Source organism: Perissodus microlepis, chromosome 19 (assembly GCF_051167445.1).
Source record: "Perissodus microlepis isolate ML-2025 ecotype Zambia chromosome 19, ASM5116744v1, whole genome shotgun sequence".
Classification (NCBI taxonomy): Eukaryota; Metazoa; Chordata; class Actinopteri; order Cichliformes; family Cichlidae; genus Perissodus; species Perissodus microlepis.
This window is the reverse complement of record NC_140479.1, coordinates 2,360,043-2,384,487: the sequence shown is the minus strand read 5'-3', so window position 1 is coordinate 2,384,487 and position 24,445 is coordinate 2,360,043. Positions and strand designations below refer to the sequence as shown.

General features: G+C 41.6%; 1 protein-coding gene across 1 annotated transcript in view; it reads right to left on the bottom strand.

Annotated features, from left to right (window-relative positions):
• Positions 1-4,532: 4,532 nt before the first annotated feature.
• The window catches only part of bcl11ba (BCL11 transcription factor B a), a 37,325-nt gene continuing 17,412 nt past the window's right edge, over positions 4,533-24,445 (bottom strand). The window contains exon 3 of the mRNA XM_084913951.1: positions 4,533-9,890. Within this exon, the coding sequence (XP_084770077.1) occupies positions 7,891-9,890 (2,000 nt within the window). The 3' untranslated portion in view covers positions 4,533-7,890. The remainder of the gene's footprint in view (positions 9,891-24,445) is intronic.

The window sequence follows — 24,445 nt, the reverse complement described above, 5'->3', positions numbered from 1 at the left end:
CTGATCCTATCGCTTTTCTCACTGGCTTTAATGTAAGCAGATTCTCAATCAGCCAGGATGAATCCAATCAAGGAGAAGGGGGGAGGCGCAACAATCTAGGCTACTTTTTTCCAGTGACTGCTGCAGGCCAGGAGATTAGAGGACAGAAGGAGCGAGGGGAGGGGGGGTTAAAAGACAGAGTTCCTATGTGGAAGAAGAAGGCTTTCATTCAGCGACACAACACTAAATCACACACATTCATCACCTTCACCTCCATTTATCTAACCTCCTTTTGACCCCTTTTTAGATATGGAAATGCTAATTTCCTATTTCTACTTCTACCACATGGACACCAACTAGAATGGGAAGAGGCACAGTCTTCGTCAAATCAACATAACTACTGGTTGATTTATCCTCAAACTTTCCTCCCTCCTTCCCTCCGCCACCGACGCCCGGTGACGGCTCTCCTTCCTCTCATCTCTCATTTCTAAAGCTTAACTTCATTGTCTCAAGCCCCTCTCTGCTTTCATCTTAAGACAAAGATTTATGTAAATCTTTGGGCCAGCGTTAATGCGGAGCGCCGTGTGTGAAATAGCATCCCTAAATCGTGGCATTGTTGTTGAAAATGACAAGGCAGGCCCGTTAATCCTACAATGCGATCATCCAAATGTGTCATAATGCTGTGTGTAGGCAGGCAAATCTGAATATCAAAAAGACACAGTGCACCTCTTATACTGCGCCTTCAGGACTTGCAGCGCTAACTCCCTCTTTTTCCTTCTCTGCCATTTTTTCTTAAAGAAGTCACCCTGCCGATCACTTTCCTAGCATTCAGAACAAGGACTCAAATATATAAGATGTTACAGAGCATAAATCCTCATCACATTTAGCTGGTTTTCCCACATATGGAGATTTGATTCAGTCAGACTATCTGGGTAATCACCTAAGTGGCTGTGATTGTGAGCTGAAATAAATCGATAGCTTCTCCTTTGTCACTAAGATTTATTTATTTCAGAGACAGCGATGTAAGGCTTTGTGTCGGAACAATGCACAGATACAATAAGAAACAAATGACTGCAGCAACACGCTGAGTCAAGTCACTGCACGTATAAAGCACGTAGCTAGCAATTAGCTAACTTCTCTTCCTAGGTTTGCAATGTGAAGATGAGGCAGCGGTGCTTCTTCCTCTTATTTGTGAATCTGGGAAAAGTCTCGAGGGCAGAAACTGACAGTGAAAGTGTGGCACAGATAGCTGTGTTTTTGGAAAGAGCCGTGAAATAGGCACGACAACCGATTGGACAAGGGACGAGGCCGGTGAATGATAATGTTAATGATTAGCAGACACGTTGAGAGAATCCTCCTCGATTGGCTATTAAACCTCTACCATAATTAAGCAGATGGCCCCAGGTTCTCTGCCCCTTTCCTCGCAGCTTTGTGACACCTTCTCATCTGACCCTTCTTTTTCAGTCTCCGCCACACCTCTCTACTTCCATGCTTCATTCCTCTGCCATCCAATCAGGGAGGAGCCCTCGGGGGGATTTTGTCAGGGAGAATAGCACCGTTGATCTTAAAGGCTTAAGACCCTACTGTACCTGTCAACAGTGTGGCTTTGGTGCTGACGACCAGCAGCTTAAGTCATTTGAAGTTGCTTTTTTATAACAAGAAGGGAGGAGGCGCTGCGTGTGCTGACAGCCAGTCAGGGTCTTGAAATAATTCCATCCCTCGGAATAACCAGAGGTGTCTGTCTGCCTTAATCCCCCCCACTGCTCACACACTTTTAGGTAGTTCTAAAAGCAGGTTAAGGGGTTGATAATAGCAGAGAGGGGAGCAGCCTGGTCTGTAGTTTTGTAGTCCAGCAGAACTTGACATTCGTTAACTCAAATTAAAACAATAGTGTATCCCAGTTGTTAGGATTTGTGATAACATAATATCCTCTTAACATTCACCAGACCCATCTAGGGCTAGAGGTAAGGCTTGGTTAAGATCCTCCACATTTATTGTATTTTCATTGTAAATGGAAAAAACTGTCAAATTAGAATAAATGTAACATTTTCTACTTTGTGTTCCTATGTGGCTACATCAAAGGGCTACAACATTGCAAGGAGCAATTGAAAAACAGTAAATATGTGTGTGTGTGTGTGTGTGTGTGTGTGTGTGTGTGTGTGTGTTAGTCACATTTTGTCAAAAAAGTTTGTTTTTTTCCACCTTTTCTCCTTTTCTTTCTGACCAGATGTTCCAGAGACAAACTATTCACATCAAACACAGATATGTCAGTAATATCCACTCGATCATCCTCGATTAATTTTATGTCAATTAAACCATTAATTAAATCACGATTGTTCAATGTTTGCTTGGGAGGCCTTGGAATTTAGGCATTATTTTGCCTGCAATGCATGCCTGTGTTAAAATGAATGATTAGATTTTTAATCTCTTTCCTCAGCAAGCCTTCACTCCTTCCTTTTCTCCGTTTCTTCCCCTCTTATTGGGTCTCATTACTTTGCTTTCACTGTCTTTCTCTTGGCTGGGATAATCCCCCCTGTAGGGGACTTCAAAGTGCAGGCCGGCCAGGGAAAAGCCTTAATTACCCATTTGCCTTGAAACTCAAGCCAAATCACAACTCGCTTGGGTCTGTCCAATGCCGCATTCCTACCTCCCTCGGTCTAATTGTGGGTCTGGATTTCTTTTTCACCCTCTTCTCTGCTGTGGAATTGGAAAGAAGAAATTAAATCAAAATAAGAGGGAAAATGTAAAAATTTTGAAGCAGGTGATGAGAGAATTAATGACCTCATTTTAGGGACTGATTTTCCCCGTGTGTTGCCTTTCTAAGAAGACGGAAAGGCTGATGCACAGCTGTATTATCTTAGCAGCTATCGTGTAGATTTTTGTATTTTCATTGTAAACGCTGTCACTCACAGTCGCAGGAGTGCAGGGCTTTGAGAGATGGAAACAACAAAACGATCTCCTCTTGTCTGGTTTGCGCTTCTTTTATTAGAAAAACAACACTTCCTCTGTGTCTTTGAATGCAATTTAATTACTCTGACTTGTCATTTGTTCACTGTCATATCTGAAACATATTGAGCCTCTGTGATTGATTACAGTGTTCAACATTTTAACAGGTAGCAGTGCCACCTCTTGTGTGGCACACTCGTTTTGACAAAGGATGTGAGTCAGCAGCAAGAGAAAATATGGTTATTGTCAAATTCAATGAATAAACTGGATGTTATATTTTCACTGAAGGTTCCAGGTGTACTTGTAGTAATTAAAATGGGGATTGAAGTATGCTCCCACGTTCAGTGATTCTGTTTCCAAGAGCACATAATAGGGTAATATGTTTTGTCCACTTTCTTGATAAATAAATGTAGTGCTTAAAATGTTGTATGTATGTATAGTTTATCTGTGAAGGCCTGTTTGTACTGTTACCACTGTAGTTTTAACTACAGATGCAAAAAATTACACTTGACAACAAAACTAGACTAAATCACAATATACGATTTTTACTTATTGATTATCTTGGTCCAAAAAAATAAATCAGAGCGCCTCTGCTTTCAGTTGGTGTGTGTGTGTGTGTGTGTTTTGTCAAATTAAACTGAAAAGAGACTGAAAATAGAAGTGAAATGAGATGAGAGTCTATAACTGTACAGTTATTTATGATATTATCATTTTTCATTATTTACATAATTTTCAGTTCATTTTTAAATACGTTATTATTCATTTAAAATACTATTTTATATGCTGTGATCGTCCAGTGTAATCATGTCGACAGAGTAATAAAGTATATTGTTTAACACTTGATTAAATTAGGTAAAATATTAAAGTTATTTATGAGTTGCACTGACATTATTTTTTATTATGTTCTATAATTACATTTTAAATATTCAATAATGACTCAGTGTGGAAAATAGCAAACAAACAAACTTTGATGGTTTCAGTGGTCTTGATTAAAAAAGAAGAAGCAGACAGAGGAAGTCTGAAAGTCACGTTTACTGTAATCAGCCAATGGCATCCACAGGCCGGACCTCAGTGATGTAACAGCAGCCTTTGAGTTTGTGTATTTAAATAAAGGAACTTTGAAAACAGCATTACAACCCTACTCCAAATAAGCCCCTCCCCTCTGCTTTCAAACATTATTACATACCAACAGTGACAGTGTCTCACTTCATTCTGCATTGTATTTTCAGAACTATATTTATCAGTGTGTTTCAGTACAAACATGTGGAAAGCTGCCAGTATGGCATTTTTGATTGATTGTGAATACAAACAGCATCTAAGGAAATGTGTGCTATCACAGCTCCAAGCATTTGCTTTAGCGCTGTGCTCGCTGGCAGGTGTTCCTGGGATTGTGGTTTCTGTGGTCCACTGCTGCAGTGCTAATTGTGCGTAGTTGTAATTTAGACTCAATGTTTTCAGAGCTTTAGTAAATTAGTTAAGAATGCATGAGAGGCTGATGACTTCATTGTGTTTTTCTGTTGGTGTTTTTGTTATTTGTTTGACTTTTTCCTGTGGTCACTTTGTGTTTAACCAGCTCAAAGAACAAACTGAGACAAACAACCAAAGGATAAAGAAACGTAACAGCTTGTATTTGTGCTCTGTTCTCATGCCGAGAAATATCAACGTGGGAGGCGTGTGCCTGAAAACTGACATGGAGGTCACAAAGGTCAAACAGAACAGCCACGTCCACCCTCTTCCCCAAAACACAGGGAATTCACTGCCAGTGCCAGTTAGAAATCACAAAAAGTCAAAGAAAATGGAAAACAGCGTCATCATAAAAAACTATGTACAACCAATGGAGCAGTAAACAAAACATCAGTGTGTGTTTTTGTCGCAAAAAGGCTGCTTAACAACCTTTATTTGATCCCATTCTGTACAACATGATTCATTACAACAGTACAAATTCATCAGGTTCTGTTTGTCCCACACAGCGAGAGGAGAAACAGGCTGTGACAGCCCGTCGTTGGATTGGGATGTGTCATTAAACTCACCGGCCCCTCTGCATCCCGATATAAGATCAACACATCTTGAGGTACTCACAGTACCCTATTCACAAAGGATGCACATAGTCTACAAGGTTTTTTTTTTTTTCAGTTTGTTTTTTTAAAAGACAAGCTCCTTAGGAATGACAGCAAGTGCCTACACATGTATTTCAAACCATCCATGAAGAATACTCCGTTCCAGAAGAAGAAAAATAGATACAAGTCAGGATTCTCAGTGTGTTTTTTCCTGAATAAAATGGGACCCACCCTCCACCCTCACCACCCTACTGTCAAATCCAAGTGTGTTACAGCTCAGTATTTTTTTAATTCATTTATTTTATAATTTTTTAATTTAATTACACCCAAGGCAGAATAAAAGTTACTAAAATTGAAGACTTTTACAATTACAGTGACAAAAACAGTTTAAGAGACCCACAATTTAAACTGGACTGTAACGTAAAAAGAATAAAAAAAACAACCTTTTTATAGTCTTGTAAAATGCCCAGGCATTCTCCAATATTACAAGTACTGGTATACTTTTACAGTAAACAACAAAAATGTAATATATATTCATATATATTTATATACTAAAACCCCATCACCAAAAGAAAAAAGAACACAAGAAAGGAAAAACAATGTACACGTTGCCACTTTGGCATTCAGAGAAAGTTTCAAAGCAAACCTGAAAGAAATGTTTCAAACTCACATACACACACATATTATTTTTACCCTTGTATCAATACTGTAAACTTATTTTAAGACAGAGTGCACTAAATTCTGATCTTCTTAGTTACTGCTTTTCCTGATTTTTGTCCAGTCTCTTCCCTAACTCTTTGTGTGGCTTTTTGTCCTCTTCTTGACTTTTCTGTTGAGGGACAGACTCGTTTCATATAACTCTATATATAGGTTTGTGCCTTTATATGTACATATGAATACATATATACACACACAGACACACTGATGTTGTGCTGGGTACTCGTCATTGTAAACTCAGCATTGTTACGTTTGTATTAATTTAGATTTTTCTGTTTAACGGTCACATTACACAGTAAAGTTGATACGTTTTAGCTTTCGTTTAATTTGTTACTTCATAACAAATGTTGCATTTGTCAAAGATAATAAATAGGAAGGTCATTGGTCAAGGCACACTCATGTCAATTTGAATGGCAGTACAAAAACTGTCCCAAATAAATCATTATTATTCTTAATTTACAGTGCCAACATTGGGAAAGACAAGCCTAGCAACCTTGGGCACTTTAGTACCAGGTGATCCCAAGCTCGAGGCCCTTTAGTACATTTCTGTACGTGTGCGTCTGTTGTTCAGAGCTGCGAGTTCGTACACTGACAAAAGTGCCATTATGAAGGTGAAAAGGGCTTAAAGAAAACTGATTCATGGTTTTTAAAATAACAACAGGACATGAGGCAAACTGATAAATTAATTTTATTATTTCAGCACTCAACTAACAATCAATAATTTAAATTTCTAGAGAGGTGGCTTCATCAATCAAACTGTACAAGCACTAGAATGCAATAAGTCCAAATTTACTACTAATGCAAGTTCAACAAATTGTCATGTATTTTAGCACAAAATGCATAGGGATCTGGCTATTATTATTATTTTTATTATTTTAGAAATAAAACTTTGAGGTCTTAACATCCACTAGGTTGCCAGTGACCTGTTTAGGCTTCACGTGTACTGTTTCTATGTAATTTTTGCTTATGCAAATCTAAATGTAAATTTCTTAATGACCCTTCCATTACAAGATTGCCATCCATGTGTGCCAAATACATACAGATTCCATACAAAGTGGAAGAATTGAACGTAATCATAAGATTAAAGAGGACACTTGTGAGCTGGTGGATGTTAAGGCTAAAACTTTAGCCACGTGAGGGGTAAAACTGTCTCTAATGATTACAACCTATGATGAAATAAATGCTTTGCAAGTTGTTTGCCAAGGGCCAACACAGGAGTGAACAGGTAAATAAAGGAAAGTAGTACAGTTTCCCCTGAGATGTCCCTGTGTTCTCTCGGTCTCATTGTTCTATTTCTTGCTACGCATACTCGTCATGGCTTCGTGCTCTCTCCTAATAAATAACACAGATCATATGGCTTCATGCAAAAGAGTGCATGGGTGTATGAATGTAGATGAGATGGTATTAACACAAAACAAAGGGAAAGATGTTGTAGCGTTGTCGGAGCTCGGCACTATGTACCAGTCAGCAGCTGCCTTACCTATCATCAGCTTCTTGTGGCTGGTTAGGGTGTTTTCATGAGGAGACGGGTTTACGAACCTTGGGATCCTCTTTCATTTTACATTTATCGTCAAATATGACACTCGGTGCTATATATCCAATTATATTGACATGTTTTACAGTCAGTTCATGCTACAATGCCAAAGGATTGTTGTTCGCGTATCACATAAAATAGACTAATTCTAGCATTCTCAGTTAACACCACTTTCAAATTGAAGATTGATTCAGCTTTTCAAGAAATTACACATTTAGCTTAATATACAATTTCCTACAAGAAGTGGCCAAAAAAAAAAGAGACAAAATGGATTTGTGTCCTCTAAGGAACTCTCAGGATATCACGTGGGTTTAAAAAAAACAGTAATGCAAAAGAAAACAATAAAAAAAATTCTAATAAAAATGTACCTGCACATGCCAAAATACAAAATCCAATAAATACAGAAATTATTGCACAGTTAAAGGCTCCATATATTTTATAACTCAACTGACGGATTGTTTAAAAACGAATGCCACATAAGGCAGTTTAGACAGCTTCAGTTGATCTCTGTTTTCACGTTTTTTTTTCTCAGTTGGCAGTTTATTTAATCAAAGACACAATTAAAATGAACCCAAAATTAATATCTTATAAAAAAAGTATCCAGCTACCCCTTTTTGTTATTTTGAAGTCAAAGAATACGGAAACAGGGAATTAGCTTTAGGCCCTCTCTGTTTGTTCAAGTTTGACCTCACTGGTCATCAAATGTTCTCCATGCCACTTTTTCATATGTTTCTCCAGGGTGCTGTACACGCTGAAGGGCATTTGGCAAATGTCACAGCGATAGACCTCCTTACCAAGCTGGCCATGTGTCTTCATGTGGCGCGTGAGCTTGGAGCTCTGGGCACAGGCATAGTTGCACAGCTCACACTTGTAGGGCCTTTCACCAGTGTGACTACGCCGATGCACCGTCAGGTTGCTACAGTTCTTGAACACCTTACCACAGAACTCGCAGGTGTCGCACCTCCTGCTGTCCTTGGAACTAGGTCGACCTGGACCAGGGCCACCACCTAGATGAGGTGTGCTGCCTCCACTGGCGGTGCCGCTGCGGCCAGACAAACCCCCATCTAGCAAGTCACCTGGAGGGGTTGAGAAGCGCAGGCTGCCATTCTCTGAAGAGTGCTCAGAGGAGGTGGCAAAGGGCGATTGTCTGGAGTCACTGAAGCCTAGAAAAGGGTCTTTGATGAAGTGGCGTGAGGCAGCATAGCCAACCAACCACTGGGAGTACACATTCTCAGAAGGAATGTGGGGTACAGGGGGAATGTCCAAGTCCTTTTCTATCTTGATCCTCTTATTTGATGAGTTGGACAGGGTTGGGCTGGTGATGGGGGTGGGCTTACGGGGGAACAGACCTGAGAAAGAATCACCGGAGCCACAGTTCCGGCCATTAATGGTTGTCCTCTCCTGTTGGTGGTCATCTATTTCCCCAGCCACTGAATCCTCATCTCCAGTATCCCGCTGGCCATCCAGGGCTCTCTTAGAGAAGGGCATCCTTTTACGATTGTCAACTATCAAATTATTGTACTGCTGTATAGAATTGAGCCCCCCAACTTCCACTATCTTCTCAAGGCCAAGGGACGACTTCTCCTCTGACAGAGGTTTAGAACCATTCTCCCTGTTCCGGTAGAACTCAGACTCCATGCTGAAATTTGATTCTGGTCGACTCTCATTCTCAAGCTCCTCTTCCTCTTCCTCCTCTTCTTCCTCCTCGTTGCCTTCCCCCTGGAAATCACCATCACGGTTTTTCATGCCCTCACCTGGCACGTCACTGGTGCCTGGTTCTGGGGAGCTCGTGGTGGATAAGCCATCATCTGAACGCCCCGTCAGGGATCCAGCCTTGTGCATGTGGGTCTTCATGTGGCGCTTCAGCTTGCTTGCCTGAGAGCAAGCGTGGTCACACAACTGGCACTTGTATGGTTTTTCTCCAGTATGGCTGCGCCGATGTACCACCAAGTTGCTCTGAAACTTGAAGGTTTTACCACAGAACTCACAGGACTTGATCTTGTTCTGCGTCTGGGGAGGGGTGGTGCTGTTTGGGGGCATTGGTGGCAATGGAGGAGTGCTCAGAAATGGCGATTTTGGCCCAGGCTGGAAGGGATTAGGGTTTAGTAGTCGATGCATAGGGTTAGGCCTGTTGGGTGATAATGGTGGTGTGGTGCTGTTAGTGTTCCCTGCTAACTCTCGTAACCGCCTGGAGAAGTCCATAGACTGGGACTCCATGGCCATAGGTGTTAGCCGCATCACCCTTTCAAAGGCACTGGGGTGCTGGGAGATGAGGCCCATTTCCTCTGCACTAAGGCGTTCCAGGCGATGGGGGTCCAGGTGATGGCGGGGAGGTGGAGTGACAAATGGAGGCGTACTGGGGAGACGGTTCTCTACAAAGCCTGGAGGAGGTTCACGGAGCAGGGGTGCTGTCATCCTCAGTAGGTGGAAAGGGTTGTTATCCCCTAGAAAGTTGGTGAGGGGGGACTGTGGGATGGAGTCGTTGCCAATGGGTGGAGGCATAGTGAGGCGTGGGGTGAGGGTTGCGCTGGAGGGGCTGGACTCCAGGTAAATGCGAATGCCGTGGGTGTTCTGGGCATGCTGCAGCAGAAACCAGGCGCTGGGAAAGGGTTGCTTACAGGTGGTACATGTATAGCTTGAGGGCTCATCCCTTCCACCTGCAACAGACACAGAACCAATAAATTAAATATCTGAGCACAGATTCTTTTCTGTGAGATAGGCTACATTAATGTGACCTCATTCATGATTTTAATTGATTTTAACAATAACTTTTTAAAAACGTGTCTGCGTTGTGTAAAATTTTCTTGGCTGGAAGGCAGTGAGGTGCTGGAGTGTTTTATATTCTGCTTCGGACTGCTACTAGCTGCAAAGACTATGGGTACTCAGCTTGTCACATAAATTCTAATACTAATCATGTTTTGACAAGTGCATTTCCACAGTCACATTAGATCAGCACACACTCAATCCATGTACCAAGAGGTGCTCACTTAGTCCAGGGGCTCTCTCACTAACAACTGCTATTACAGTGTACTATATGTGGCTGCTGTGTGTTTGATAGATAAACCGTTATGTGTGTAAGCAGGCTAGATGATTTTTCTCCAAGGATGACAGAAATAAATTGGCTAAAGTCATATTAGTTAGGACAAGAATACTCATAGACAGAAAAATAAAATCATGTGTTTATCTGAATAAACTAATCTAAATCCTCAGTGTTTTATAACGTGGAGCAGAAAACACTAAGTTGTGATTTCCTGTAACACTGAGCAGTCCAAGATTTGTTAAACCCTATTTAGGGCTGAACCTTAACTGTGTAGCTGGGCAACAACCAAGAGGCAGCGATAGCTGATGATAACACTTTTTCTTAAAATTATTTTATAATATAATCATAGTTAATAAATGGTAAATTGATAAAGTAGGTGAAGTTGTATAATTCATTACTTATATTTATTATAAGTGTTAGCAGAATGACAAATCTGTCAGTCATGCAGCAGAAATTAAGTGAAAAAAATAATGACAGAAAACCACAAAAAAGAAACACACACGTTAAAATCAACAGATTTTCAGAAGAAACCTTGTTTTTTAATTTTTTAACAGATTTGAGTTTCAAATATTAAAGAACCACTGATGTGCCATATAACTAAATCCAAACAGCAAACCTTACACACAAGTATAAACACACACAGAGATAATGGTAATTATACGCTTGTTCTTGTATTCAGTGAAGTGTTGACCTAGTACACTCATTTCAGATACTGGGCAAAACATATGCTGCTCTAATTGTTGCCCTGTTAGCCTTATTTGGGCGTGTGTGTGTGTGTGTGTGTGTGTATACATGGCCATGACTCTTTTTGGCAGCCAAAGACACACGCACAAAATCACACAGACACACACACACACATATATATATATAAATACTGGTTCTAATGTAGATGTGTTTTTATCAGACGTCACAGAGAAGCTAATATTTTTTAATTTCACATATCTCCAGTATAAATACAGTTTTCTCTATTTGCCTGTTTAAAAATATATATTTTAGGAATGTATGAAATGTATTATTAGTCTACATTTTTAAAATTTCTGTGAAACACAGACAATATTTTATCTTTTTTTTATAAAAATCTACAGAAAGAAAATAATGCTTTGTTAGAATTCATCAATTTAATCATTAATTTATTCATTTATATTAAAGAAAAATACTGCTCACCATCTCTTGCTTGCAAAAGATTGTGTGTGTGCATGTGTGTGTGTGTGCGTTAAGTGGCTAGAGGTGGAACAGCTGTTTAGCTCCACAGTCCTGTATAGCCTTTTGACTTAATTATAGCAGACCGCACGCACACACACACAATAAAAATAACAGCTCCCCGTGTCTCAGCTTTTGTTGGCAAGTTTCTCTCACAGACACACACACATGCACACACACAGACACACACGCGCACACACACAGACACACACACAAGCTGTTTTAGTGCTGAATCTTAAGTGAATCTTAAGACCCTTAACACTCAAAAAAAACCAACCACCTCCAACCCCACCGTCTCTGTTAGCTTGACCCCCTTCTCTTCTGCTGACAGAAGTCATTGGAATGTGTGTGTGTGTGTGCGTGTGTGTGTGTGTGTGCGCACGCACGTGTGTGTGTGCGTGAGCAAACGAAACAGGGAGCGAGTAATAGAGAACACGCCATTTCACTCTGGCCGCTGTGGAGGGAGCGGGTCATGGTTTTTGCTTGGGGGAAGTGTGTGTGTGTGTGTGTGTGTGTGCGCGCACGCCCTCCCAGGGGAAAGGAGTCTAACGCAGATGGCAAATAAAGTATGCAGCCTGAGGCGAGAGCACATTATGCTAATTCTAATGTCAGCTGTACTTTAATATACGACTCTATTTAATCACCCCATTATTTCCTATTTCCATATGAAAAAACAGAACGAGCGAGGGAGAGCGAGGGAGCTGCTCATCACTTTATTTGGTAGAATGCAGAGGGCCGTGCTTTATGGAGGGGATGAGAAAACACACTCCCCTCCTCAGCATCTGCACAGATACACTGTGCCTGTGTGTTTGTGTCGAACGTGCACACACACACACGGCTTAAGTTACGACCCACTGTACGTCTGTTTACAGTAAGTGTGGACCGCGTGCTTCAGTAAAGGTTATAGTAGTTCATTTTGAGCACCTAGTTTTGTCCTTTATAGAATAGATTATTTTCCATGACAGATAAACTTTAACTTAGCTGAATTATGTTGCCATGTAAAAAAATACGTTTGCTTACTTTGCTGTTATTTAACTCGACTTTGCTGGTTTTACATCTCACTGTTCAGTGTCCATCTGTCAAGACAACACTACCTTAATGTGCTCCTGCTGTTCAAATGCCCTCTTCAGCTGCCAGACAAAAGCAAAAACTGTGTGAAAATCCTCTGACTGCTCTCACCGCAGAGATGCGGGGCAACAGCAGCGCTGACACATCAGAGGACAAAATAGTATCTTTTGTGGCTTAAATAGACTTCCAGATCGAGAGGGAGTGTTTGGTCTGTGATGTGACGAGAATGAGGGATGTTAGTGTTTCCTGTCTGAACTGGCTTTATTTGAGTGAAAACTCCCATTTGAAATGATTCATGATGAAATAATTACAGCTGGAGTTTGGTATCCAGGCTCCCAGCCTGTCACTCTCTGCAGATATGCTACAAATAAAATTGGGGAGTGATCCCAAATATCCCCCGATGCAGCTCATCGTTCATCAGATTGGACGAGTGATGGTGCAGTTTGAGTCGCCTGCTGAGCTAACTTGCAGCTTTGCTTTATTTGTGATCAGATGTTTAATCACACGATGTAGGCCAATGTGCCATTTTCTTTCAAAAATGACCAAATGAGGTCAAAAGCAGGAAAGTGTACTATTACATCAGAGCCACTATTGGCCATTGGCCTTACTGTGCAGTAGTGGCAGCTGCATCAAATATGTGACTTGTTTGTTGAAATAAATAAACAATAAACCTTAATGTAAGTTTTAAAATCGATTATAGTTGGTTCTAAATGACAGACAACAATAGCTCATATATATGCTCTGGAATCAGTTCACGTTTCGATCACAGGAAACAGAAACAGAAATAATTATTTTTAAATGTGTAAACCTCAGAGGTGCTGACAAAACTAAGCAACCTAAACTCTCCATTCAAACCCATTCGTCCATAAACTCTAAGACGAAAGACGCTGTGTGCAGTCTGGCTCTCTGCCTGTGTTTAGTTTGGCTCACACACACACACACACACACCTTCAGTATGTATAATGTTACATTATTAGACACAACCCTACGGACACCAAATATCATCGACCCAGTGTGATGAGAAGTAAGGAAGATGAATTTTAATATGATTTATTTCCTCTCAAACAAATACGCAGCGATCAGGTCGTCTGGACTGGAAGGATTCTCCCAGTTGAAACCAGTGATAATGGTGTCTGGTTTGTGTGTGTGTGTGTGTCCAGCGGCACATATGCAGCAGCCACGTTTTAAGTAATCTCTCTTCTTCATTTCTCTTCCCGGGTTCACTTTCACACAGTATAAAACTCTCATTACTGTCAGATTCCAATTTTCACTATGATTCAATTTGCCGTAATTACTGTTGCTGCCGCTAATAAAAAAAAGGGAAGAGTGGGAATGTCTAGAAAAGCAAAGGTGCAAAGGTCAACTGGCAGTTAGCAGCATTCATTTTCATCTCAGTGTATTCATCTGGGGCGGCTAATGGCCCAATTTTCTCCTCCTCGGTCCTCAATAAATATTGCTGGAATTACAGGTTAAATAGCCAAATTAAATCACAGCTATTACAGTTGAAGGAGGGAGGAAGAGATGTACAATTAAAGCAGACGCACGGATCAACACAAATGTGTGCGATAAATGCAGCGAGTGTCAGCCGAGGCTGTGAGGATTATTGTGTCAACTTCCTTCAAAGATCCTTTTCCTTTATGGCCGACACAGAGTCAGACTCGTCTTTCCAGTGTTTTCTATCCTCTCAAGCTGCAGCTATTCCTTTGCTTTTCTTATATAGAGAAAAATATCAAATGAATTTTACTACAACTACAGTTAAATGTCAGCAATACCAGCTCCAGTCGCCCCGGAACTTTATAAGATCAAAGTAAAATTCCTGGATCGGAGCAAATTCCCGGGGGGCTCCACCCACCCCTGCTTCTGCTAAATTATTTTTATCCTCAGTGGGGTTACATTTCTATCCCCACCCTCTGATTTTTACACTGCAGCACAAACAATACTCAAATCAGAAATTGACTTTAAATTGAATTTCAAATTGAATTTCCGAGCTCACGAGGGGAGACTCGGAGATCATGTTCTGACTTTGCACTGTGCCGTCAAGCATCGCTGTTTCAATGTATGTAGAAACGCAAAGGATTCAGAGCCTGACAGAAAAGTCCTGGAAACATTCCTTATGAGTCTAAACTGCACGTTGGATAATCTACATCACTCACAAAGATGAGATCTGTAGCTTCTAACTTCAGCTTATTGAGCTGCAGTTATGCACCGAGGCTTCTGTCTCACAGCTCACAGGTAGAAACGTCGCTGAAGGTTTCTGAAGAAATTTTATACACACAGTTTGTTGACTTTGCAAGTGATTGAGCAGCCACGCTCAGTGTGAAAAGAGTTTCCCCATTCTCGACTTAATTCACTGCACCACTCAAAGTTAGAGCCTGTGGGCCACGATGCTGTAAAACACATTTCAGAGCTCAAAGTCCAAAAGATGCTGTCCACAGATTTGCAGATGAGGTTGAAAGAGATGCTGTTCTGCAGCAAAGCAGAAACAATCAATGCACGCCGTTTCTTTATTGTTTTATTGTGAAAGACCAAATCTAGCCTATGATGTTCTTGCAAACTGCACCCTGCATATATGGCTTTATAAGTATTTACACACACTGAGTTACTGAAATAACCCGCGGCAGGTTTCACAAAGATAGAGTAGACTGGTATGCAGCATCAGGCCAGTCTTAATTTTGCTCATAGATAAAACTAATGCAAATTAGGCAGCTTTACAAAAATAAAGATAAAGTAATTTTAGGCCTAAAAGTTTCCACTCCACTTTACTTCATGCTAACTCAAACACCTAATATTATTCGTTGCAATAGCAATTTCTGCAATAACCTAAAAAGAAGAACAAAGAAGGCTGATCTGAGGGGAAAAGCTCCCTTCATAAAGTGTGATTCATCATTAAATCTTTAGCTAGTTTACTTAAACCATCATCAGGAAAAAACACAGTTTGTTCCATTGTAAAGATATCAGCGCAGAGGTGCCGGTCCTCCCGATGTCTTCTTTGCCATCATGTTTGAATGTTCAACACCTAAATATGGGTTTGTTCGAGCCACATGCTGCTCAGCAGCAGAAAATGTGCCATTTCAATAAAGGTCCAAACATTTTGATGTTTTTTCTCTTAAAACCCTTTAAGACCTACCATAGAACCAAGCTTATATTACATGTTTACATGCTGTAGAGCCATTTTTGGGAGCATTTCAAGTTGCTATACATCAATACAACCATTATAGCCCAGATTTTAATAATATGTATTCATTAAGTGCATAGTAATTACATAAATTGCAAAAAAGTGCAATAAACTACAAAAAAATTGAAAATCATTTTTGCTTTTTTAACATATATTTCTAGTTAGAGAAATTTAAGAGGCTTATCCCTCAAAACTGTAAATACAAAAAAGTTGCACAAAATAGTTTCCCACCACAGGAAATTTATTTTAAGTGTCTTCATAGTTTTCTTTTGAAATACACCAATTTTTATATACTGCAGGAAAAACGAAAATAAATATTATACTGCAAATTTGCAAAAAAGCAGCATATGCATCAAAATAAACTATTTCCAGCAGTGCAATATGAGTCCTAAGCATCCCAGAAACGACACAGAAAGTCATAAAGTCAAAGATAACTTATAAAAACACCAGTATAGGCCCTGTGGCCCTGATGATAAAAAAAAAAACTACATTTCCGCGAAAATGACGTCACTTCCGGTTTCGGGCAGGTAATGGCGGACATGCAAAAGTTCGCGCTGACGTCTTTCCAACGTAGGAAGTGTTACAAACAGCTGATCAGATCGGCAAAGCGTGTTTCTGGAATATTATGTTTTTGTTGCTGCAAGTGCTTTTTATGCAGTTTTTGCAAAGCTATATGTGGAAGGAAACTGTGACCGAGGACAAGCTGATGGCATAAGATGTAAGTACAACTCCTCTGGCTTCATATGCAAAAAAAATTATTGCACTAGCTTACGTGGTTGCAATGCTACTGGGATTTAAAAATAGTTACGCAAAACAGAGCGTGCCCGCTCCGACCGGCTCTAAAGGGTTAAAAGCTTTCCGTTTACGTGTTAACAGGAACAAAATAACACATTGACCAAATCCAACCACGAACTCCGACCCGACAGTTTAGAACAACCTGGTTGATTTTAACTTTACGAGGTTAAGCAACCGTTTAACACGTTTGTTTTACCTTTGTGAGGCATTTCCACACCAAAAAACACGGAAGCTGTGACGAGTCGGGAGCACAGGGACTCTGTGTGTACATCTGTGTGTACATGTTCTCCTCTTGGCCTTTTGTCCCACTTGTAAAAAGTTTCCTGACATTTTTTTGCATACTTAAGCTGCGTTATTATTCTTCCATGGTGCCCCCTGACCTCACACCCAGATATACACACAGAGCTCTCGTCCTGCACGGCTGATTCACTATCATAGCATGGCAGCAAAGCAAATCAGGCACCGTGTTTGCCCACTCTTACATGTGTGGACACTCTACATACCTCACTGTCACGGTAGAGGACACTTTTTTTCTCTAAACAGGTGTTTATTTGGTGTGTGTGTCTCCAGCCAATGAGATCGTTTCAAGTTCATTTGGTGCAGAGTTAAAGTATTCTGTTAGTTTTCAATGACGTGTGCAGAGTGCAGCTTTTTTACGCCGTCCACCATGTGTCCATAACTAAAATGACAACAACACCACAGCAGCAGCTGTAATTAAATCACTTTAGCTGTGCAAATATGAGGACCTGTTCTTTTCTCCAGCATCAACCTTTAGTGACTTTGTTGGACTGACTCACCACAGATGCTGGTGGCTAAAGACCCAAAGTCTAAACTCTTCCTACTGTCAGCCTACACGCTCAGCTGGGTGATTTGATTTGTCCAAAGTGAAACACTAAATGGAAAGTTTAGTGCTTGGTTTGGATTTTGTGCTAATTTCATAATAAGTGATAGCCTTAGTTCATAAACTGGTGATAAAAATGTCATTTTCTTTGGAGACAGAGTGAATTTTCTCAGAAACTATTTTCTCAGCTTATTTGTACGAGCTGCTTATAACCAACTGTTTTCAGTAACAACACTTTGGCTACGTCCTCACGTACACGGGTGTTTTTGAAAACTGAGATTTTCCATTTCCATTTTTTTTTTTAATCCCGTCCACGCGTGCAGTTTTGGAAAAATATCTCCGTCCACATGTAAACGCTAAAAACAAAATGTTGGCCAATCAGAAGTCTAGAAGCCTGGGAGGGAACGGCTAAACAGGGTTTTGTACCCTCACAAAAACTGAAGTACTAATGAAAAGTTTGTGTTTTTCTGGAAAATAAGCTAATTTCGTGTTACTTTTCAAGTGCCTTCATCATTTCAAATGTTAATAACAAAAGACAGTATTTGGCTGTCTTAGGAACTTAGGAATAAATCAAATGCATACAGTGTACATACATAAAAAATTTTAAAAATTAAATTTATTTAAAACCGACGTCGGGATTTGGGTTGTGAGAACGTCTGTGAAGTTCACTCTGACTCCAGTAACTGTGTGTATATGTAAGTGTGTAAAAACTGCCGATAGATTAACAGCAACAATATTTTCTCTTCTTCTATTGTAGAAATAAATCTCATGTAAACAATAACATTGCGTGACATCAAAAATGGCGCACACCTTTGACGTTACGTGAGTAAATCTCTGTTTTCCTCGTCCACACGTAAACGTAAAAACAGAGTTTTTAAAAATCTCAGTTTTCCGTGATCGAAAACGCCGTTTACGTGTGGACGAAAGGCCCAAACGTAGAAGACAAAGATGATGCGTGACACATTTACACTTATGTATATTTGAAGAGGCAAACCATGACTTTTACTGTATCACTGTTTCAAAGACTGTACTCAGCTCTCAATAGCTGGGTTGTTTTTACCAAATACTACATGAGATTACTACAGTCACTGCTGTAAGTAGCTGGAGGAGCCTTGTTTTGGTTAAAAAGCAACACCTCAAAAGTCCAACCTGACAGTTGGAACAAAGTGCATCGACATCCAGAATCAACATTATTTAGACACTGCTGCTGTCTGTTCCCTCACTCTGTCTCAGCATGTGCTGAACTTTAGCATTACCCCATCTTCTCTGCACGTTATCCAGCCAACAAAGGATTATGGTTGTGCAAGGTGTGCGCACACAAATGTGTATACAAGCCGTGCACTCATGACAAATCAAGGAGGGGGTGGGAGGGAGGGGGCTTTGACATTCTTGGAATGTTAAAGGAAGGCTTAGCTCATCACAGCCAAATTAGAATGCATTTAGCTCATTAGGGAAGTGGAGCAGCAGTGAGAGAAAGAAGAGGACAAAGACGAGATGCTCCGTCCCTCTCGCCACATGACAAGTGGTCCTGTAGTCAAAATGAGGGGGTGAGATGCAATCCAAAACAAACTGCTGCAGCAAGCTGTGTGTGTGTGTGTGTGTCCCTGTCTCTGTGCCCTGTTAACAAATTAGAGGGATTACCAGAGGAGAGTGCCAGAGCATACCAGCTAATCCCACACACTGGCCCGCACCGCTGCACCTGGGGAGCGCGTATGAAGCTGTGTGTGTGTGAGGAAGAAGCTCTTGCTGTCACCAACAGGCTCTACACAAGGCTTCATCCTGCCCAAACACAGCCTCTGAAGCCTGTGGGGGGTGCGCCTAATCCTGGACACACACATATGCACATGGCATGGAGGAGCACCTGATACCTGTCACTCTTTCAGTGTGTGGACTTTGTGTTTACAGTTGAAAGTAAGCCGGGACCATTAGCCTTACAGGAGCAAGGATGATCTGGCAAGTGGGAGGTGCACTTAGTTACAGATGTGGCACATAAAAGGTAAATCCACCCCAACTCTCCAGGACAACAGCTGATCCGTCCGTGTCTGTGCTGCTTCTGCTAAACGGAGAAACAAGAACAAACATGTTTGCATTACTTAAAAAAATGCCCAGCGCTCAGGATCGTGGAGAGTCTGGGTTTTGTCTGTGGAGGTGAAGTCATCGACATCTTGTCAGGTGAAGACTTGGTTTGGTTTCTGTAGCCACAATAAAGAAACGCTGCCACGAGCTTGATTCCACTAAGACAGCAGTCCAACACATTTTTGGAACCCCTCGCCATCTCCTCTATGTCTCCCTGTCACCTGTCCCGTCCAAATCCCTCCCCACCCATCCTCCACCTCCTCCTCTTGCACACTGCCAAGTGGGAGTCTCCTGGAACACACAACACACACATACGCTTGCAGCTCCGTCCAAGACTATGATGTAGCGGCGCACCTCCTGTTTGAATAAGACATATTACAGCTTTGCCTGACACCAGCATCAAGAAAAGAATTTCTCTCTCTCTGTTGTTCTTTCTCCCTCATTTCATCACAAACCAGGTTCATGACTTTAACACTGTTCCTCGTGATCAGCTTCACCTTTTCACCTACCACAGCAAAGCATCTGAGTGTAATCTTTAGCAGCTATTTAAACGTCTTCTCCCCTAAAACTGCAAAACAGGAAAAAGGAGACATATTTGACTCGACCAACTTAATCTGTGGACGCAGAAGCAGAAGTACAATAGGGGGTTAATGGTGGAGGAGTGTAGACTGGGCTTTGAATGTTTTGGTCAGACTCCACTTGTTTATACAGAAACAGCAGTGAGAAGTAGAAGCAGGAAGGAAAGTGGGGCAGGTCGAGAGCAGATCCAGACCAGAAGGGGGTTAGGGGAGGACATGGATGGAGGGATGATGAGACAGGTCTGTGCTGGAGGCCCTTATAAGGGCTACATGACTGGAGAGCTCCGGAAAGGCTGCGTTGTTAACGCTCAAGTATATACCTGCAGGCAGGGGGGCCCATCCAGCAATCGTCATATTATATAATGTAGCAGAGTCATACTGATTCATAGCATGCAGTGATTTCAATTTCATCCACCAAGTTAGCACAGAGCCCTTCCAGGATACACTTACACCTACTGGTGGCATGCTCCGAGTGAAATCTTATAACGGAAAAAAGGCTAAAATGCCAAAATGCGCGTAAGTGAGCTGAAACATAACAACTTTAGTTTGTGGCTGAAATGCCCCCGAGTGGTGACTGGGTGGATCGTAACAGTTTCACATGTCTGTATTAAAAGCACATGAAAACTAGTTTAACTGCAGCTTAGAAAATCTAACAATCACCACGTGACTTACACAGAACCAGTTTCGACAGACAGTAAACTGGTCGGCCATCTGTGAACAGCTGACATGGTGTGACTGGTTGTTACCATCAACACTGGTTAAGTGCTAAAGTACAGCAGCTTGTTAGCTCAAGTGTTTTGTAGGAGGAATGCACGACAGCCAAACATGTATTTTAGTAGTTAGTATTGTACCAAAGCCAGGCCTCATTTACTTTGTTTGTTTTTCATTGCAGGTTAGCATGAAGAGAAGTTTGAACATCAGCTAACTTACAGAAGGAAAAGGAAACTGAGGAAAACTATCACTCAATGACAAAGATCATCATTACCTTAGAAACTGTGAAGAATGATTCCTCCTGCCATTCCCAACGCCCACTGACTTTAGCCCCACGTTAACAAACCTTTCATTCATACTAACTCAGACCCTGTTATTCATCCTTCAGTTGGAAGACGATGTGAATCCTGTAGGTGTATGTCTGCATCTATATGTGAGGTTTGTATCAAAGCCCGAGCAGCTGTTTTCTCTCTTACAGACATTATACAGGACAGAGAATCAGAAAACTGCGTGGTTAGAGAGTTGGTTGGTGTGAGCCATCCTCATTAGACTGAAGTACGGACCATTTAGTTCAAGGCTGCTGGTTCTGCTCTGCTTGGAGTGTTTTTGTGCATGTGAGGGCTTTATCTTGGTTTTGCTAGCACGATCGCATCAGGATTCACTCGGCACATTTCCCACGCCATTGAAGCTCCTCATTGCAGCCAGTTTAGGAAGTCCACACAGGTTAAGGCCACCTGTCACACTTTATCCACTGACCGCTCACAGCTGAAAAAATCCCTCAGACTCTGCAGTTTTTGTCAGTGGGGGTCAAATAGCATTTAGATGCCATAGTAGCGTGCTGTGGGGCAGGGGTAGCAAATGCAGTGGACAAGCCCTTTGATGATTAGACGGGGTGTGAGGGAACACCTGCCAAATTACAATGATCTCACATGCCTTTAATTTGCCAAACATTAAGTGGTGAAAAAGGGGGAATTTAAGGATCCTGCAGGATCACAAACACAGGAGTGCATATGAAGATGATCCTAAAATTAACGATCCCAGTAACTCAGTGCACGAGAGAGATTTAAGTAGTATACCTAACAAGGTGGGCTTTTATTTTGAAGTGCCAGTGCAGAAAGGCCAGAGAGAAACGCTGAAGAAAAGATCTGCCTGTTTCTCATCAGAGGGCTGCTGCCAGTTATTGGCCTACAGCCAGCATTGTTTACTTGGCCGGCCCCCTCAGCCTCGCTGTAAACACCAAATTATCCCAACAATTGGTAATTTTAGTCGAACCCACAGGTAAGAAAGGCCGTTCCTACGGGGGGAGATGCTCACATGTGCTCTTGCTGCCTAAATAACAACAAATATTTATGAATGCATTACTCGCGTTCCTGTGAAACGGGACGTGGGCTGTTTTCTCCGAAGAAAAACTCCACGTTATTGATTTATTTACAGATTTATTTATTTTTTAAGGAGAGTGAGCATGAGAGATGGCAGCAGCCGAGATTCTCTCCTCCAGCCCTCTTTTTGTTATCTGCGATGTTGCCCAGAGAAATCAATAGAACAACTGTAGCTAGCGAGCTTTGTTTATCCTTTCCTCTAAGTGAATAATTCAGGGGTGTCAGCAGGGGTGAGGCAAAGCTTTGATACAAACGAAAGGGTTTGCTGTTTCTGGGAGGGGGAACTCTAACTCTCTTTGTCCCCCCAAAAGTCTGGAGGAGATGAGACACTGAGAGCAGCTAAAGGGTCCAAAGACTGAGAGAGACCACCGCTCTGATTCTGCAGCACTAGAACGTCCCTCACACAAAATAAGTGAGTGTGAGCACTGAAGGCTGAAACATTGGACGGTGTAAGAACAACACAACAAAGGAGAACGTGTTACTGTGGCAGAGGAGGTGCACTAACTGGTTTTAAGGGTCTTACAGGATTTTAAAAAACACAAAGGGAGAAAAGAAAACGCTCTAAAGCTTCTGTTGTGAACTTTGTTTGGCAGTTTTAAAGGAGATGAAAAGTGATGCTAGAAGCTTGAGCTGGTTTATATTTGGTGAATTTTAGGCATACTGGTCAAACTGGCTGCAGCTGAGGAGGAAGAGCAGTTGGAAGGTTGTTGGTTTGATGCCTGCCTGCATGACAAACGTCCTCTGCGGTTCATCCGTCAGTGTGAATGAGTGAATGAGGCATGTTGTACAAAGGGCCAAACAGCCCATTTAGCATTTTAGCCTCACAGATCTTCTGTCTCTGTTTGGAAACACAGGTGCAAATTCAAATAAAGGAGTAGATCCAGGTTTAGGTCACCAGAAGATCTCAGCCTGAACCTAAAGCTGCAGTTGTAGTTTTTAAGAAATACTTAACCTATGCACAAATGCATTTTTCCATATTTCCAAAGTGTAGGTCAGGGTTAGGGTTACCCTCTAACCTCAGAGAGTTACAGGAAAATGCAGCAGCCACACAACAAAACAGCAGCACTTTAGTTTCTGTCATAAAACACAGGAAAGGTTTAAATTGCTTGGATTATGTGTCCTACCTCCTCATGTAAAGCCAAGGCAGTAAGTATGTGAAACTGGAGAGATTTAAAGCCTTCTAAACAAGGGGATCATCATGTATTTGTCAGGCTATGTCACCCTCAGCTCTGCACACACACACACCTACATGCACACACAATGAGGCAGCAAACATTTCCAGCAAAGTGGCTAAACCTCAGCGTCCCACCTTCGCCACGGATGCACAAAAGTCCTCGCTCGCTTGTAATTGAGGTTTAAATCTTTTGCTAACATCCTTCCATCCCTCACTCTTCACCAAACATGGACTGCACCAACACAGGGCCCCTAATCCTTCCCAGTTTAACCAAGTGAGAAATTAGCTTTTGTTAAGTGGTGATTTGGCCAGTGTTAAATGCCGACAGGCTATTATAGAGAAGAGGGGCAGTCATGAGTCTCCCTCAAACTCAGCAAAACACTTGGATAATCCCATCGTGTCCGTGCGGCTAGACTGGGAATGCTGCTGCCTGCTAGTGAGCAGTGACAGTGCTGTCAAATTATTTTTAGTCAAGAGCTACGCCTCTCCCTGTTTGGTGTAAAAAGGTTTGAAGCATCACTGGGCTGCTGTATATGTTACCTGTCTTTGAGGTGTTGTGTCTGTTTTGCAGCATGTACATGCTTCCCCGATCCCCCAAAGCCCTCTTGTGCTACCATCCGACTTCACAAAATCAAATCTTGGATGCAGAGTTGCAGCAAAAACCAGCAGTGTCAACGTGACACTGGTGGAGATTCAGATCCTCAAAGCTGGTGAGATAAAGTAGGTTGTTGTGGTGGTGCAGACAAGACAAAGCACAGTGCTGTCTGTGAGACACAGCAGAGACAGCCCTTGGTCTCAGTCCGAGCAAAGTTGAGCAGTTAATTCAGAGAAGTCTGGGATTACTGGTGTTATGACAAAGCTGGGAGGCATATTCAAACACCAAATATGAATAATAATAAAGTTCTGTTAGACTAAACTGACGGTGACTAGCTTGCTAGTTTCCTATGACCAGTGTCAGCCCAGATGACTCGTTTCAGGGGGACAAAGTTCGTCCAGGCATATGCTTTACAAATGCAAAAATGTGTCTTTGCTTCACCTTTGTTGCTGCAAATTAGATGCAAAAATCCAGTGTCTCATGCTAACGACCAAGTTCTTTTATTTATTTCAGCCCAAGTGGAGTTTCCTGTACAAAGTGCGCTTGTGTGGAACACTTTCCAGATACCAGAAATAGAGCT